This window comes from Sus scrofa, chromosome 14 (assembly GCF_000003025.6).
Source record: "Sus scrofa isolate TJ Tabasco breed Duroc chromosome 14, Sscrofa11.1, whole genome shotgun sequence".
Taxonomy (NCBI): domain Eukaryota; kingdom Metazoa; phylum Chordata; class Mammalia; order Artiodactyla; family Suidae; genus Sus; species Sus scrofa.
The window spans coordinates 113,340,765-113,359,358 of NC_010456.5; the positions used below are offsets into that span (position 1 = coordinate 113,340,765).

The 18,594-nt window shown below is 43.1% G+C and overlaps 1 protein-coding gene across 1 annotated transcript in view; it reads left to right on the plus strand.

The window, feature by feature from the left end:
- The window catches only part of GBF1 (golgi brefeldin A resistant guanine nucleotide exchange factor 1), a 133,987-nt gene that overhangs the window by 95,279 nt on the left and 20,114 nt on the right, over positions 1-18,594 (plus strand). Inside the window, 6 exon segments of the mRNA XM_003483549.4 lie at positions 3,002-3,133; positions 11,201-11,319; positions 11,851-11,959; positions 12,462-12,522; positions 14,553-14,607; positions 18,533-18,593. Coding sequence (XP_003483597.2) covers positions 3,002-3,133; positions 11,201-11,319; positions 11,851-11,959; positions 12,462-12,522; positions 14,553-14,607; positions 18,533-18,593 — 537 coding nt within the window.

An 18,594-nucleotide genomic window follows, 5' to 3' on the forward strand; every position in this document is an offset into this window, starting at 1 on the left:
AATACCAAGCAAGCATGGGAAAGGAGGTGGAGAAACTAGAATTCTCATTGCTGGTGGGAGTGTAAAGTGGTATGAGACCCTGGAAAACAGTTTGGCTGTTTCTCATAAAGTTAAACATACACTTACTCTTTGACTCAGAAATCCCACTCCTGAGTGTTCATCCCAGAGAAAGGAAAACCAGTGTTCTTCACACAAAAACCTGTGCACAAATGTTTGTAGCAGCTCTACTCAAAACTGCTCCAAACTGGAGAAACCAAATGTCCTTGAGCTAGCTAGTGGATAAGCAGACTGCAGTACAAACATGCAGTGGAATACTGCTTGGCAATACATAGGGAACAAACTACTGGTCTGTGCAGCAGTTTAGATGAATCTCAGAGGCATTATGCAGAGTGAAAGAAATTAGTCTCAAAAGGGTGCATACTTTATGACGATTCCATTTATATGACCTTCTTGATAAAACGATGGTGAGAGACTAGATCAGTGGTTGATAGGTTAAGGGTAAGGGGAGGATATGAACACAAAGAGATAATAGAGGGAGATTGCTGGGATGATGAAACTTGTTTATGAAATTAAAAATTTTAGGAGTTCCTGTCGTGGCTCAGAGGTTAACAAATCTGACTAGGAACCATAAGGTTGCAGGTTCCATCCCTGGCCTCGCTCAGTGGGTTAAGGATCCAGTGTTGCCGTGAGCTGTGGTATAGGTCAAATATGCAGCTTGGATCTGGCGTGGCTGTGGCGTTGGCCAGTGGCTGTAGCTCCGATTCGACCCCTAGCCTGGGAACCTCCATGTGCCACGGATGTGGCTCTAGAAAAAAAACAAAAAAACAAAATTAAAACAGGAGTTCCCAACTTTGCAAAGCAGAAACAAATCTGACTAGGAAACCTAAGATTGCAGGTTCAATCCCTGGCCTCACTCAGTGGATTAAGGATCGGACGTTGCTGTGAGCTCTGGTGTAGGTTTTAGACACGACTCAGATCCTGCGTTGCTATGGCTGTGGCCTAGCCTGGCAGCTGTAGCTGATTAGATCCCTAGCCTGCGAACCTCCATATGCCCTGGGTGCAGCCCTAAAAAGAAAAAAAAAAAAAAATTAAAACAAAAAGAGGCAGAATACACATGGCCTCAGAAGTGTCAAACCATGGCTGTAAAATTGCCTTAGTCTTTCACTATAAAGCAAGTATAGATATAGCAACTGGGTGAATGCTCAGAAAATCGGTTTCCTCTCCCATCTCTCAAAGATTTTTTTTTTCCATCTAGACTTTCATATCTCAAATATACCAAATATTCTTTTAATGATGGACCAAATTGTATGTAATACAGTTACATCAAGACTAGGTGACTTTAATTTTTTAATGTGCTTTTTAAAGGTATTTTATGTATTTCAGTTTTTCCAAGTGTTTCTGTTCCTTAGATCTCAACCCTCTACCACTTTACACACACATAAAGGTTTTTCTCTGCAAATTGTACATCTCTAGGTGGGGGTAGTGGGGGATGAGAAGCAGGTTTTATACAGCTGATGGTGATCACTGTACAGACAAGCTTGGAAAATGCTACCCAATCTGCCAATTAATTAAAGCATTAATCTGAGGAGCAGCCGGGCCCAGGGAATATTTACCAAGGGGGGTGGGGTGGTAGGAATTGAGTGGGAAGCTCCCTGCATTTGCATGAAAATGAAGGTACTTAGGAAACCCAGCTTCCTTTTGTCTCTAAAGGTGGAGCAGTCCTTAATTCTGTCCCTAAGTCTTTCTGGCCTATTTAGAAGCCTTTTAGGGAGCTGGTCTCTGAGAGGTGAAAGCACAGCAGACTCTAAAAAAACAAATTAAGCTCTGGGCATAGTAAGATAGGGAGCAAGTCTAGTATAGACTAGCTTCTTAGACCTGGAATGAATCCTTCTAAATTCAGGAGTATATGCTCATACTTAGGTAGAATAGATGTTATGGTTTCACAAGTTTTGGAACCATATGTATAGACTAGGTTCTGATTCCAGCTCTTGTTTCTTATTAGCTGTGTGATTTGGGGCCAATCATATACCTTATCTGAGCCTTATTTTTCTCATCAGTAAAATAAAGATTATGAATTGCCTCTTCATCTCAAGGCAGTTAGCCATCTGCATACCATAGACAGAAAGGAGGCTAGAGAGTGGTTAGGACCTTACAAGATTACAAACTGCCTCCAGTACAGCCCTTTGTTCTTTTTAAGCTTATTTTTCAGCAAGGGACTATAAATCTCGAGTTTCCCCGTAGGGAAACTCCCTGCATTCTTTATCTCTAGAAGTGACCTTGACCATAAGCAAAAGACAAGAACAGCAGGTCATCCTGAGATCGCTTTGGCCACATTGGCTGTCTGTACTCAAGATGAGGTTTACCTGTGTATCACTAGGTAGCATAGTGGAATGCACATGGAAAATTGACCCAGAAATATTTGATATTAAAGAATTACTATTTTTAACTTTTTTATTTTAAAAAATATAAAATTTACCATCTTAACCATTTTATTGTTAATTTTTGTCTTTTTTTTTTAGGGCGACACCCATGGCATATGGAAGTTCCCAGACTAGGGGTTGAATCAGAATTGCAGCTGCTGGCCTACACCACAGCCCCTGCAGCATGGGATCCAAGCCATGTCTGCAACCTGCACAGCAGCTCATGGCAATACCAGATCCTTAACCCACTGATCAAGGCCAGAGATCGAACCCTCATCCTCATGGATACTAGTCGGGTTGGTTATCACTGAGCCACGGTGGGAACTCCTATTGTTAATTTTTAAGCGTTGTAATGATACTGTGGTTTTTTTAAGCTTTTTAATCTCTTAGAGCTACATACTAAAAATTTTGCAGGTAAAATGACAGAGTGTCCAGGATTCAATTCAAGGTAGTCCAAAGGGTGGAAGATTGTCCCATCAACTAAGAACTCTAGCCTCATGGCACAGATAAGAAGGGCCTTTTTCTAGGGTTTAGCTTTTTTGTAAGATGTTATCTCTTCATTCTCATTTCTTTTCTTGCAGAACTCTCAGAAATTGAGCCCAATGTATTCCTTCGTCCATTTCTGGAAGTAATTCGCTCTGAAGATACCACTGGCCCTATCACTGGACTGGCGCTCACCTCTGTCAACAAGTTCCTGTCCTATGCACTCATAGGTAAGAGCTCAGGCTTGCTGGATGGATGACCAAGGCCCTTCGTTTCTTGCCTCTCCTGGAGTGGTCAGGCTTTAGGCAATGAGCTGGTGATACTGGAAAATTTTTCCCAGCCATCTGTTTCCTTGTAGAAGAGAAGTAGGATTGTTATTGGTGATTCATACACTAATTGATTCAGAGTGGGGAGTGAGAGATTTCTTTGGGACTTAGATTTCTTTGTGCTGGGGAGGAAGTAAAGAGTATAAAGGTATGGTTCTCTCAGAGGTTTGATTTGGTTTGGTTTATTTTTAATGTTGTTTTTCAAATACAGCGCATGCTTTTTTCCTCAGTGTTTTTTTACTTTTTTTTTTTTTTTTTTTTGCCATTTCTTGGGCTGCTCCGGAGGAAGTTCCCAGCCTAGGGGTCTAATCGGAGCTGAAGCCGCTGGCCTACACCAGAGCCACAGCAACGCTGGATCCGAGCCGCGTCTGCAACCTACACCACAGCTCTTGGCAACGCCGGATCATTAACCCACTGAGCAAGGGCAGGGACCAAACCCGCAACCTCATGGTTCCTAGTCGGATTCGTTAACCACCGCGCCATGACAGGAACTCCCTCAGTGTTTTTTAAAATTGTTTTTTTAAATTGAAGTGTAGTCAGAGTTCCTGTCATGGCTCAATGGTTAATGATTCTGACTAGCATCCATGAGGACGCAGGTTCGATCCCTGGCCTTGCTCAGTGGGTTAAGGATCTAGCATTGCTGTGAGCTGTGGTTTAGGTTGTAGACATAGCTCAGATCTGGCATTGCTGTGGCTGTGGTGTAGGCCTGCAGCTGTAGCTCCGATTACTCCCCTAGCCTGGGAACCTCCAAAATGCCACAAGTGTGGCTTCGAAATGTAGTTGATTTACAGTGTCATGTTTCAGGAGTACAGCATAGCAATTCATAAGTAATTATTGGAGAAATACAAATCATATATATATTCTTTTTTCAGATTATTACAAAATATTAACTATAGTTCCTGTGCTATGTAATAGGTCTTTGTTGGTTACTATTGTTTGTATGTTAATCTCAACCTCCTAATTTACCCCTCCCTCCAAACCCCTTTCCCCTTTGGTAACCATAAATTTGTGAGTCTCTTTCTGTTTTGGAAATAATTTCATTTATAATCTTTTTTTTTCTCCTAAGATTCACATTTAAGCAATATCATATGATGTTTTTCTTTCTCTGTCTGGCATACTTCACTTATTATGATAATCTCTTAAGTCTATGTATGTTGCTGCAAATGGTATTGTTTCATTCTTTTTTATGGCTGAGTAATATTCCAATTGTATATATATGTCACATCTTTTTTATCCATTCGTCTGTCAATGGACATTTATGTTGTTTCCATGTCTTGGCTGTTGTAAATCGTGCTGGAATGAACTTTGCAGTGCATGTATTTTTTTCAAATTATGGCTTTCTTCATGTATATGCCCAAGAGTGGGATTGCAGGATAATATGGTAACTCTATTTTTAGTTTTTTTAAGGAAGCTCCATACTGTTTTCCATAGTGGCTATACCAATTTATATTCACACCACAAATGTCAGAGGGTTCCTTTTTCTTCACACCCTCTCACCTTTTATCATTTGTTGACTTTTTGATGATGGCCATTCTGACTGGTGTGAGGTGATACCTCATTGTAGTTTTTTGATTTGCACTTCTCTAATAATTAGCGATGTTTAGCATCTTTTCATGTGCCTTTTGGCCATCTGTATGTCTCTTGGGAGAAATTTCTGTTTAGATCTTCTACCCATTTTTTGAAATTTTTTTTATTGAATTGTATGAGCTTTTTGTATATTTTGGAGACTAATCCCTTGTTGGTTGCAGCATTTACAAATATTTTCTCCCATTCTGTAGGCTGTCTTTTTGTTTTGTTTATTGTTTCTTTTTGTGTGTGTGTGCAAAAAGCTTTTAAGTTTAATTAGGTCCCATTTGTTTATTTTTATTTCCATTTCTCTAGGAGACAAATCCAAAAAGATATTGGTGTAATTTATGTCTCCCGTGTTTTCCTCCAGGAGTTTTATAATATCCAGTCATACATTTAGGTCTTTAATCCATTTTGAGTTTATTTTGTGTGTGGTATTAGAGAATGTTGTAATTTCATTCTTTTACATGTAGCTGTCCAGTTTTCCCCGCACTGCTTATTGAAGAGACTGTCTTTTCTCCATTGTATATTCTTGCCTCCTTTGTCATAGATTAATTGACCATAGAAATATGGGTTTATTTTTGGGCTTTCTATTCTATAATGCATGCTCATCTTAAGAAGATAAACAGGAGTTCCTGTCGTGGCGCAGTGGTTAACGAATCTGGCTAGGAACCATGAGGTTGAGGGTTCCATCCCTGGCCTTGCTCAGTGGGTTAAGGATCCAGCATTGCTGTGAGCTATGGTGTAGGTCGCAGACGCAGCTCAGATCCCACGTTGCTGTGGCTCTGGTGTAGGCTGGTGGCTACGGCTCCAATTAGACCCCTAGCCTGGGAATCTCCATATGCCGCGAGACTGGCTCCAGAAAAGGGAAAAAGACAAAAAAAAAAAAAAAAAAGAAGAAGAAGAAGAAGATAAACAGAAGATAAATAATAGGAGTTCCCATTGTGGCTCGGTGGGTTAAGAAACCGACTCATATCCATGAGGATGCAGGTTCTATCCCTGGCCTCACTCAAAGGGTTAAGGATCCAGCATTGCCGTGAGCTGTGGTGTAGGTCACAGACGCGGCTTGATCCCAAGTTGCTGTGGCTGTGGTGTAGGCCGGCAGCTGGCGGCTCCTATTAGACCACTAGCCTGGGAACTTCCATATACCTCTGGTGCAGCCCTGAAAAAAAAATGATAAACAATGAAGAGTTGTCTAAAAGAAAAGTTAATGGTCTCTATCTTCCTCAGTGTTCCTCCTCCTTTTTTAGGCAAATAATGTTAACAGGCAAGTTTGAATCTTTCTATACCTTTCTCTATGTGTATATAAATATATATAAAGTTCTGCCTTTTTTTAAAAAGAAAGAGGAGTTCTCTTGTGATGCAGCAGGTTAAAGATCTAGCGTTACTGCAGCAGCTTGGGTCACTCCTGTGGCACAGGTTTGATCCCTGGCCCAGAAACATCCACATGCCCTGGCCATGGCCAAAAAAAATAAAAAATAAAAAAATAAGAAAAAAGGAAGAAAAATAAGATTATGTGCTATGTATTTTCTTCAGGTAATAGTATTAACTTAGAAAGATATACATGATATAATTATCCATATGATTTCTTTTCCTCCAGTTTTATTGAGATATAATTGACATATAACATTGTATTAGTTTGTGTCCATAATGATTTATATATATATATTCTTGCAAAATGATTATCATAAGTTTAGTTAAATCCATCACTTCACATAAAGTTACAAATTTTTTGTTATGAGAATTTTTAAGATCTACCCTCTTAGCACCTTTCAAACACAAAAATCAGTATTATTAACTAAAGTCACCATGCTGTACACCACATCCCCAGAACTTTTAAACCTTATAACTGGAACTTTGTATGTTCTTTTTTTATTGTGATAAAATATATGTAATATAAAATTTGCCATTTTAATCATTTTAAGTGTATACTTCAGGGAGTTCGCATTGTGGCTCAGCAGGTTACAAACCCAACCCAACTAGTATCCATGAGGAGGGGGCCTTGCTCAGTGAGTTAAGGATCCAGAATTGCCATGAGCTGTGGTGTAGGTTGAAGACATGGCTCAGATCCCGAGTTGCTATGGCTGTGGTGTAGACTGGCAGCTCCAGCTCCGATTGGACCCCTAGTCTGGGAACTCACATATGTCATAGGTACAGCCCTAAAAAAAAAAAAAAAGTGTATGATTCAGCAGGATTAATCACATTTACAAGATTGTGCAGCCATCACTACCATATATTTCTCAAACTTTTTCATCACACCAAAAAAGAAATTCTAGAAAGTTCCCTTGTGGTTCAGTGGGTTAAGGATCTGGCATTGTGACAGCTGTGGCACAGGTCACAGCTGTGGTACAGGATCAGTCCCTGGCCTGGGAACTTCCATATGCAGCAGGTGTGGCCAAAATAAAAAATAAAAGAAATTCTAACTATTAAGCAATAATACACCACTTCCCCCTCACCTCAACCTCTGGTAAGATTTTTTTTTTCTTTTTGGTAGTTGTATCATTTCCATAGCATATATATAACACAATTCATTCAGTCACTCTTATTGAGTAATATTTAATATTTAGGTGTTTTTGTTTTTATGCTTTCTAGAGCCTCACGTGCAGCATATGGGAGTTCTAGGCTAGGGTCAAATCGGAGCTGCAGCTGCCAGCCTATGCCACAGCCTCAGCAATGCTGGATCTGAGCCACATTTGTGACCTACACCACAGCCAACAGCAATGCTGGATCCTTAGCCCACTGGGCGAGGCCAGGGATCAAACCCACATCCTCATGGATACTAGTAAGGTTGGTAACCTGTTGAGCTACAGTGGGAACCCTTAGGTTGTTTATTTTGAGCCATTAGAAGTAATGCTGAGGTAAGCATCCTTGTTCATGTGTCTTTATTAATTTTCCTTTTGTGTGACAGATTCCTGTACTTGAAATTTCTGGATTAAAGTCCATGTTATAATTATGTTTTTATATGTACTGCTAGTTTGCTTTTCCAAAAGAGTAAATCATTTGCACTTTCAACAGTAAAGCTTGAGAGTTTCCAATTCCCCAGCCTGTCACCTACACTGAATATTATTGACATCCTTTATTTCTGCAAATTTGGTGTGTGAAAACTGGTCTTTTGTTGTTTTTATTTTCTTGAGTTTGAACATTTGAATTTTTTCTCCTTTGCCTACTATATTATTGAGGAGGGGTTTTTTTCCTTATCAATTTGTAGGAGTTCTTTGTACAGTGAGGATATTAACCCATTGTCTACTGTAGTAGTACAAATATTTTCTCCTGTTCTAGTGTGTATCTGAATTTGTTTATGGTGTCTTTTGGGGATTCCTTTTTTAGTTGGTCTTGTCATTCAGGCTCCTGAATTCTTTTTCTCCTATTGCCTGCCCATGTGCAAGGGTGAGCAACATAGAAAACAGGCAGCTGTCCTTGTTTCTAAGTAAGGAGACAAGAAAAGAGGCAGCTCAGGCAGTAGGTAACTAGAAAGGAAAACAGCCGTCAGTTAAGGCAAGAAAACCCTTTATCTTTTCTGGAAAGTCGGATTTGCTTAACTGAAGCATTCAGGATCCTCAGCGGGTATCTTGGGTGCCAGCTATGTTCTGAATAGATGCATTGGCCTCTCCAGGCACCCTAGTCCTAGCTTCATACTTTTCCTAAGCAAAAAGCAGGGCCAGCTACGTAAAGCCTTACCCTGAGCACCACCTGCAGGTCATCTCTCTTCACAGCCTCCAGTAGCTGCCCTCTGTGCCTTTTCCCTCTGCTCTTTCATCAGTATTACTTCCTCCCCTTCATGGGCTTGGCAGACAAGCTGGTTATTGGAGACCTCAGGCCAGCTGGTCATTGGAGTTTCCGGTGGTGGGGAAAAAAGAATGCTGGAGGTGGTGATCGCAGTGGGCATGAGAAAAGAAACAGGAAGGAGTGTATGAGAGCCAGAGGCAAAGGAGGTGAGATTAGCAGATTTCTCTGCAGTCTTCTCCAGGGTGGCCAGAAAAGGAGGACAGTCTAAAGAAGGGGTCCTAGCAAAGCTCTGTTTAGTGAACCAATCTTTTGTTTAGGCTGCCCTTCTAGAAGGAACAGCCCTCCACCCCTTGGTTTTGTGACCCAAGGCTTCTAGGATTATTTTAGATCCTATTCCAACAACCAGCCTTTTGTGTGACCCTACACAGCTGCCAGACCAGGATTTGTGCCACTGACTACCTTACTTGTGAGGCCCTGCCTGTGATTTTAAGGACCTGTCGTTTGTACCAGTCTTTTTGGAAAATTAACTTTGCCACTTCATTCAAGCTCACAGGATGAGAGTTAGAAAAAGATCAGTAGAGCTTAAACTATTTTAACTCGGGATTACTGAAAAAATGGGAGAAATGGATCCCCCAGGAGTTTGTGAGGTAGGAGCAAGACTGCCATTCACTAGGAGCTCTGAAACACCACACAGCACTGAGAAGGTCCTGGGTCTCCCAAGCAAGGAAAGGTCCTTCTGTGGACCCTAGAGGCCTGAATAAGGGCCCTGTCAGGCAGGATTATGAGGGAGAACTCAGGCTGGGGCCTTGAGAATATAGGATTTTCTGTGTTGATTAGGAGACACTTGGAGAGTTGGGGTGATAGGAGGAGCTGGGTCACCTCCTATACTATTATCATCATGAAATTGGCTTATTCTGCGTGACCTCTAAAGTAGCCATTCATGATACTGAACAGAGGCATGTGGTAATAGGACAAAGAGATTCTTTGACTAGATGTCAAAGACTAACCAGGATGGGAGTTCCCATTGTGGCTCAACAGGTTACCAACCTGACTAGTATCCATGAGGATATGGGTTTGATCCCTGGCCTCACTCGGTGGGTTAAGGATTCGACGTTGCTGTGAGCTGTGGTGTAGGTCACACATGCGGCTCGGATCTGGCATTGCTGTGGCTGTAGCATAGGCCAGCATCTACAGCTCTGATTCGATTCAACCCCTAGCCTGGGAACTTCCACATACTGCAAGTGCGACCCTTAAAACAACAACAACAACAACAAAGACTAACCAGGATGGAAGAGAAAGAAGAAAACAAATGAAAACCACTCATAATTGTTGAAAGTTTTCTGGCTCATTGTTGCAAGAGTAATATTCTGGTTTCTCAGCCATGCCCTGAGTTTCAAGCTCAGGAACTCCATTAATTTCAGGTACCAGGAAAGAGAAAATGGTAAGAATTTCTTCCAATTCCCACACTTAAAACTAGGAAGCACTCCTACCTTACACCATGCCACCTCTGGAGCATCTTTCTCTGTCACTCACAAAGCTTTGTCCTGTCCCTATCTTTTTTTTTCCCTACTTATGCTCCCCTTTCAAGAACAATGCAGGCAGTTCTTCAGGACCCTTGTAGATATCATTTTGGCTAGTCCTTGTGGATATTTAACTCACGAATGGGAGGAGAGTTTTCACCGTTGGCAGCATTTGAGTTAGCTTCTGGCATGGTGTTGGTTGTCAGAGCTAGCTTCTCTCTTCTTATTCATAGTTGAAAGTCTCCCTGGAGTTCCCTTGTGGTGCAGTAGGTTAAGGATCCAGCATTGACACTGCAGTGGCTCTGGTCGCTGCTGTGGCACAGCTTCAATCCCTGTCCCAGGAACTTTTGCATGCCCTGGGCGAAGCCAAAAAAAAAGTCTCCCTCTATCCTACTCCCCAGTTAGCCAGGCTCCAGTCTTGTTTAGTTTGTCCCTTATCTCTCTTTAATCTTTAGTTAAACTTATAACAGGATTCTTGTGCATGTCACATTGTTTTAAATAAAGAAACCAAAGCAGGAAGAGTTCTCTTGATTTACTGTAATGGGGCACCCAGGCATGAGTATTGGCAGCAGTAACTGTCCATTTCTTCCCCCTACTCATTTACCTCAGTTGCATCTGAACACAACATTCCAAAAGCAATCAGAGAGTTGTGTTGAAAAAGAACACATGGAAAGAGAAGGGCTGCAGCTTTGGCCTTGAAAGCTCTGGTCCTACTCAGCCCTTCAAACACCTCATATCTCCAGGCCCTTCCTCTATGAAGTGAGCAACTTTACACCAATGATTCCCAAAGTGTGGTCCCCTGACCAACAGCGTTAACTTTGCCTGGAATCTTGTTAGAAATGCAGATTCTCAGGCCTCACTCTAGGTCTACTAAATCGAAAATTCTGGGAGTTGAACCCAGCAATTTTTATTTTTAACAAGCCCTCAAAAAGTGATTCTGATACATCTTTGAGAACCGCTTTCACTCTGTGGAGTTTGTGTGCCTAGAGGCTTGTTAAAGCTGGTTATGGACACAAATTCACAGGTAGCTCAGTGAGCCATAGGTTAGGGAATTGGAGAGGATAAAGCCAGTCTCTCAAAATATTCCTTAGACAGGATGTCTTGCCTTTTCTGTCTCTCTTCTACACGTCATTTAGTCTTTTCTTTTTCTCTGGAGCAGATCCCAGCCATGAGGGCACAGCAGAGGGCATGGAGAACATGGCAGATGCTGTCACCCATGCCCGTTTTGTGGGCACAGATCCTGCCAGCGATGAGGTTGTCCTGATGAAAATCCTTCAGGTAAATGGAAGGGAAGAACAATTAGACTAATGGCCAGGAGCTGGTGCCGCAAGCTGTCCTTATGCAAGCCTCTGCAGGCAGCATGAAACTGTGTTTTGACTCCACTGGGGCTTAGAGAGCTACTTTGTTTCCAAACAAGCAGCTCCAGGTACTGAAAGTAAAAGCTTTTTCTAAGGAAAATAATTAAAAGTTTATATGAACTGATATCAAATACTGAAACCCTTAATACCCAGGTACCTCTGGCAGCCTGTATCTGTGCCATCCATCTGTTGGGCTTGTAGCCTGGGGCTGGAATGAGTGCTGAACTCTGTTGGGGTCATGCAGTGGAAAGACAGTTCTCAAGACAAGCTCCTGGGAGTTCCCCCTCCCCCAAAGCCGAGTGGAAGTCAGCATTCTTGCTAACCTTTCTTTTACCCTTGAGTGCTTCGTAGGAGACTAGAGAAACAGGAGGTGGCTTCTCTCCCCTCCTGTACACCCTTCTTCACCCAGCCTGCCTTGTTTATCACAGTATCTCCTCTTTCTTCCTGGTAGGTGCTGCGGACTCTGTTGCTGACCCCAGTGGGTGCCCACCTAACCAATGAATCTGTCTGTGAGATTATGCAGTCTTGCTTCCGGATCTGCTTTGAAATGAGGCTCAGTGGTAGGTGCTTGAATATTGGGCCCTTTACCATTCCTTGGGGCCAGTATTTGTATGAATACAGGATGCTGTCTCTGAATGCCGAAAGAGAGAGGAGGCTTATGACTTCTCCATCACCTACCTTGTGGAGCCATTTAGGGGTCTGGAAGTCTCTGTACTTGACAGTTTGTTATGTAGCTAGAATAGAGACCTTAGTTCTTTGTGCCAGGGTAGGAATTGGGATAGATCCCAGATTGACTCAGCCCAGCACCAGATCTCCCTCCCTTGGGGTTTCTGGAATTGACACCAGCCCCTGAGAACACATCTTTGTGCCCTTTTTTCCTGACTCAGTAGTGTCATCTAGCGGGCCAATGAAGTTATGGCTGCCAGGCTGAGCTGGAGCTGGTTTTAATAAGTTTGACATAATCCTTAGTAAACAAGGTTTGGAGGGGAGTCTGCTCTGAGAAGCCTCCTGATAAAGCACAGCAAGTAATGACACCTGTGTTATTTGTTTTTGCCTGTGCAGAGTTATTGAGAAAATCCGCAGAGCACACTCTCGTAGACATGGTGCAGCTGCTCTTCACAAGGTAAACCTGCTGCTGTTTGCTTCAGCCCGGCTGCCCAGGCCTCTTGAGTCTGCCTGCTTCCACACAGCCACTTCAGGGACCTGGCTAACCCCACAGCCACCTCTGAGGCCACTGAGATTATGGATGCGGGTAGTTCTCTGGGCCTGGGGTTACCAAGGAAGGGAGAAGGAGGAGGAAGCTGGCTTGGCCTCGGGGGGTGGAGGGAAGCAAAGAGTTATTTGATCTAGACTGACAGACCTTCTGCTTCCCAAACTTGTGTCTGTTTCTGTGCAGGTAGCAGCTGGGAAGGGAACCCAGAGAGGAAGCCAAACTCAAGGGAGCCTGGAACAGGTTGCTGAGCTCCCAGAGCTCAGCCCAATTTCTATGAGGAAGGACCAAGGCTAGGGTGACCAACAATCCTGGTTTGCCCGACTGTCCCAATTTTAGTCCTGAGTCCCGCATCTCGGAAAACCAAAACTGTTGGTTACCCCTCATCAAGGCCCTCCACTTAAGCCTAGGGGACCTTTTCATACTATGCCTATCACCCTGTTTTCTACATCTCCTTTTATGTTTGTTTTTTGGTTTTTGTTTTTGTTTTTTTTTGTTTTTTGTTTTTTTTTTTTTTTGCCTTTTTGCCTTTTCCTGGGCCGCTCCCGTGGCATATGGAGGTTCCCAGGCTAAGGGTCTAATCAGAGCTGTAGCCGCCGTCCTACGCCAGAGCCACAGCAACACGGGATCCTTAACCCACTGAGCAAGGCCAGGGATCAAACCCACAACCTCATGGTTCCTAGTCGGATTCGTTAACCACTGTGCCACGACAGGAACTCCATCTACATCTCCTTTTAATAGACTAACTTTGAGAAGAGCTGAGGTGAAGGCTTTACAGCCTCCTTTAGGGAATATTGGTAATGGGAGAGGTAATGCATGTGTGGGGGCAGGGGTTATAAGGGAAATCATGTACTGTGAACCTAAGATTGCTCTAAAATATAGTCTATTAAAACACATACACGGAGTTCTCATTGTGGCTCAGCAGTAAAGAACCAACTAGTATCCATGAGGACATGGGTTTGATCCCTGACCTTGCTCAGTGAGGTAAGGATCTGGCGTTGCTGTGAGCTGTGGTGTAGGTCACAGACATGGGTCAGATCCTGAGTTGCTGTGGCTGTGGCGTAGGCTGGCAGCTACAGTCTGAGAACTTCCATGTGCCTCAGGTGCAGCCCTAAAAAGACAACACATACACACACACCCCTACACCTTCCCCTGGGATTTATTTTTGCTCTCAGATCTGAAGATAGTAATCTTTATTATCTACAGACTAGATCCATCCCTGGCCCCTGCTACAAATTGTTGCTTACTTCCCAGATTCAAATTTACTGGTTTATCAAAACTTTAATATGCCTTTTACTTCTCACCCTATGTCCAATCTCGTGGGGTTTTTATAGACTGCCCTTTCCCCATCTCATGGCTTTTAGCAGTACTTGCCAAGTGAATCCAAGCAGGAAGGAGTCAGTTTAAAGATTAAAAAAAGAAAAAAAAGAAAGTTCCTGTCGTGGCGCAGTGGTTAACGAATCCGACTAGGAACCATGAGGTTGTGGGTTCAGTCCCTGCCCTTGCTCAGTGGGTTAACGATCCGGCGTTGCCGTGAGCTGTGGTGTAGGTTGCAGACACGGCTCGGATCCCGCGTTGCTGTGGCTCCGATTCGACCCCTAGCCTGGGAACCTCCATATGCCGCGGGAGCGGCCCAAGAAACAGCAAAAAGACAAAAAAAAAAATAAATAAATAAATAAAATAAAAAGAGCCTACACGCTCCAAGGGTACTTACTCACTTTTCCATGATGACTGCCTACAAAAAGTGTCTGTGTCACACGTCCCTCAATTCCTGTGGCTTTTTGACGAAGCTCTGAAAAGGGTGAAGTTAGCTGCCTTCTCTTCCTAGATTCTCCTAAGAGACAACATGCTTTGGCCCAGAGCATTTTTGCACTGTGGCTGGCATGAAGGGGAAGCTTTGTTTTTTTCCCTAATAACAGTCCATGGGATTTTCTATCTTACAGGTTACCTCAGTTTAAAGAAGAACCCAAGAACTATGTGGGGACCAACATGAAGAAGGTATGACCTGCTGTCCCTCATCCAAACTTTGATTTCCCAAATTCCATGCTATGGGGATTTTCCTGGATACCCTTGCTTAGCAAAAACATGCTTTTACCAGACATGTCTGCTTGGAATCTAGAAATAGCTATCAGTCCTTTAGCAAGAAATTTATTTTTTCCTAGGCACCTCTCCTTCCCCAACCTTTCCTGTCCAGCCTATCTTTGTTAATCTACCAGTAAGCTGGTGAGCCAGTCCTTCATGGAAACTGGGTGAGGCCCATCAGGCTGGGCTAAAAAAATGTGTCTTAATAAAGGCAAAAGTCGTGCCATCCCTTCAGGGCCCAGCTTTGTCAGCAGGTAGGAGGCCTAGAGAGGCTACACCTCAAATCCCACCCTAATGCTGGATTAGACGGCTCCTGCTTTGGGCTAGCCTCTGTTGATGAGATAAATCAAGTCTGACTTCAGATCAGAGGGTCTCAAACTGCTTGCTAGGAGAAGAGTGGTGGTCAGAAGAATCGCCTCTTTCTATCTTGAACTGAAGCCCTGGACTTCACAGGCCTCTGATGAGGATTCTGCTTGCAACCCAAAGAGGTTCTGCCCTTGGAGATGACCCTTGGCTGTTTTGGTGCATGCACCTGACCTTCCCCTTTCCCCTGACATCCATCCCCATTCCTGCCCTGTGCCCTGTTGGCGTGTGTCTGAGTTTATTTCACTCTGTTTAAATCGTTCGTTTGCCTGTCTTTCACAGATTTCTCCATGTCTCCTCAACAAACTGGAGCTAAGTAGTGGGGAGCAGACCAAAGCCCTGAACCAGTTAGAGAGGGTACTACTCTTTAAGAACCTCAAGGTCTCTCTCCCTCTCCCTCTCCTTACCCCTTTATTTACTTATTTAAATGTTTATTATTTATTTTTATGTAACATCTGGGTCCCATTTTCACTATGTAGAGCACAACTTATCCCTCCCTAGTAACACAGCCCAGCTTTAGAAGAGTTGCATGTGTTTTTAACTTGCAGTGTTGGGAATTCCCCTGGGGCATCTGGCTGCCTGCAGGCAGAGGAGGCCTAGACTGGTCATTCATGTGTAGTAAGCCTAGATAGAGAACCTGGGTCCTGCTGACTTCCTATGGGGAAGCTTAGTCTGCCATTTCTAGGGGAACTCTGAGGGACTGTCGATCAAGACCCTTCCCTCTTCTCTCCTCTCCCTTTCTCAGAGCTGGCAAAGACATTGATTCTAGCTGGATACCTGAACTTGGTTTTGAGGGAAAGGGTAATCTATCTAGTTGGGGTCTTTTTTTCTTGCTTAGCACTAAAAAGGTCATTCTAAGGTTTGGGACTCTAGATGAATGAAAAGGAGCCAGATCTTGGCTTAGCCCAAGACACTGGGAATATTTAGGGATCTGCAAAGATGCAATCTGTCCTTTAAAAATAGAAGAACTTAGGAGTTTCCTGGTGGCCTAACAGGTTAAGGATCCAGCATCATTACTGCTGTGGCCTGGGTCACTACTGTGACACAGGTTTGATTCCCTGGCCTGGGAACTTCTACATGCCACAGGCATAGCAAAAAAAAAAAAAAAAAAAAATTATATATATACATATATATATGTATATAAATTTATATATATACATATATATGTATATATAAACCTAGAGGGAGGTGCAAGCTAAAGATTACCCTAATCCCCATTCCTACTTCAGGAATAAGAAGGAGAGAAAGAGGTATGGGCTATCTAAGCTAACTGTCACAAGAGTGTGCATGCTAGGGTGTGGTTGTGGACATCCAGATCATTGAAGATAAAAAGAACTGTGTGTGTTCGTGTTTGTGTGTGCACTAGACAGTCCATAGGCCTGTGTCTTCTTTGCATGCCTTGTCTCAAGTTTCATTTGTGTACTTAACCTAGTTTCAAGTTGCAGCTCTCTTCAGTGGCTACCCAGCATTTTTCTATGATTATTAACCTAGAACCTTCCCTTTCTTCGTAAAACCCTTTCTGTGTCCTTTGGAAATATATAGTTTCTTGAACAGTCCACCACCCCCACTCCCTTAGGGCCTTAGGACAGGGAGCACAGCTATACTTTTTAAGGACTCAGATGCTTGTGAGAACTGGAAGCCTTTCAACTCCTATTCCAGCCAAGAGACAGACAACATTAATTGAAATGATCAGGTTAGAGCTACCTTTGCAGAGGGTAGAGAATGAAACAGGAAGGACTTGATCCTAGTTTAGGAAGGAATCTCAGTGAGTGACTGGCTTCTCAGTGGAAGTAGGACTCCCTGGAATTCCTGAAATTGGGGGACCACTTGGAGAGAAAAGATACCTCACAAAAGTTGATCCAGATGTTAGTACTTTTGGGAGCTCAGTGTCAATTTCCAGTTTAAGCCAGGAAGTTCCTGTTTTCTCTCATTGATCTCTTGGACTTCTGGCCTATCTGCATGCTTGACTGACTCTTACCCCCAGAACTCCCCCACCACCACCACCATGAACTTGACCCAAACGAGCTTCAGTGGTTCCTGGAAGAAGCATCCTGGTTTCTGCTTAACCACAGCACTCAAGCACTTGAAACTAGCTCTCTTCTAGGCATGACTGCAGGCATTTTGGAGATGCAGGGACAGAAAGCATAAATTCAATGCTAGGCTGTTGCTATGTTACTAAGAGCCGAGGATGGGGCTCCATTGTTAGGCCTCTCTCCTTTCTGGGTGGAGCTATGGGTAAGGAAGGAAGAATCCTGTGGTTTCAAAGCAAGGGATCAAAAGTTACCCAGATTCTGGAGGGCTTGGAGGAGATTGAAGAAGGAGGGCCTCTCTCTCAAGTATTAGAAGGAATTGAATAGGCCAAGGATAATATGGGTATATTTAGCTTTTAGAAAGAGGCAGGGAGAAAAAGTCTTTCTATTCTCTTTTTGCATCATTCTAATGGTTCCTAGAAGAGAATTGCTGTTGCCCTTTCCAGGAATGGTCCATTAATCAAGGAATAGTTTGATATAACTGTAGAGGGACTGGATTCAAACCATAATTGAGAATGCATCAGGATTTTAAAAATGAAATAGGCCTAAACTAAGTAGTTAGGAACTTAGGGTAGAGAAAATGCATGAAAACTTATACCCTAAAGTAGTTAGCAGGTGATAGAGATTTTCCTTTGTGATTAAAAGGAAGCTATAAGAGGGATAAAAACTATAGCAAGAGAGAGGGAAATGAATAGAGCAAGAGTCTCAGAAATCAGTATAGCCTTACCATCTGAAAACATAAAGTTGCTTCCGGAAAGACCAATAGTGATAAGGACAGGAGGCCTCACTGATATACCGAAATTGGGAGCAGCAGAGAGCATGACATGACCTTCCATCCTTAACTCCACAAATCAGATAGGATGCCACTCCTTCCTTAGAATGAACCCTTGACCAATTCGATGTAGACATTCCAGAGTAAGAGATATGCTTAGGATCTAGGCCTACTTCATGAAAAAATAGGAAAGCCAAGAGTCTGGCTGGGAAGGAACAGATTCTCATAGTTGGATAAGAACTAGGAGTAGGAGGCTACTGTGCAGGTAGTTAAGGAGGAAATCCCTGAGGTCCTGGGCCCATAGATCTGAAGCTTCAGGCAAAGGACCCCCTGCCTTTACCCTTTCTACAAGAGGACCAGGCACCCCATCTACAGGACTTAGGATTGCCACCCAGGATTCAGAGAAGCAGAGTGATGTGTGAGGCTGGCCATATTAATAACAGCCTAAAAACAATGTCACCTTCCACTTGGAGGCTGCCAGGCTGACCTTTAAAGTGGCAGTTCCAGAAGGCCAGTTAGAGGAGTAGGAATGTGCTCTGATGGTCTAGATTCTTCCTTTGGCACAGATGTAGGATATAGGTTATTTCCTAGGGACTAGTAGGATGAAAAGAAGGGAGATTTCTAGGGATACAGTCTTAATTTGAATGCCAGTGCTAATGAGGTGTGATATTTCCAGCTGAAAATGAGAGCAGGAGGCATGAGTGATTCATCCAAGTGGAAGAAACAGAAGAGGTCCCC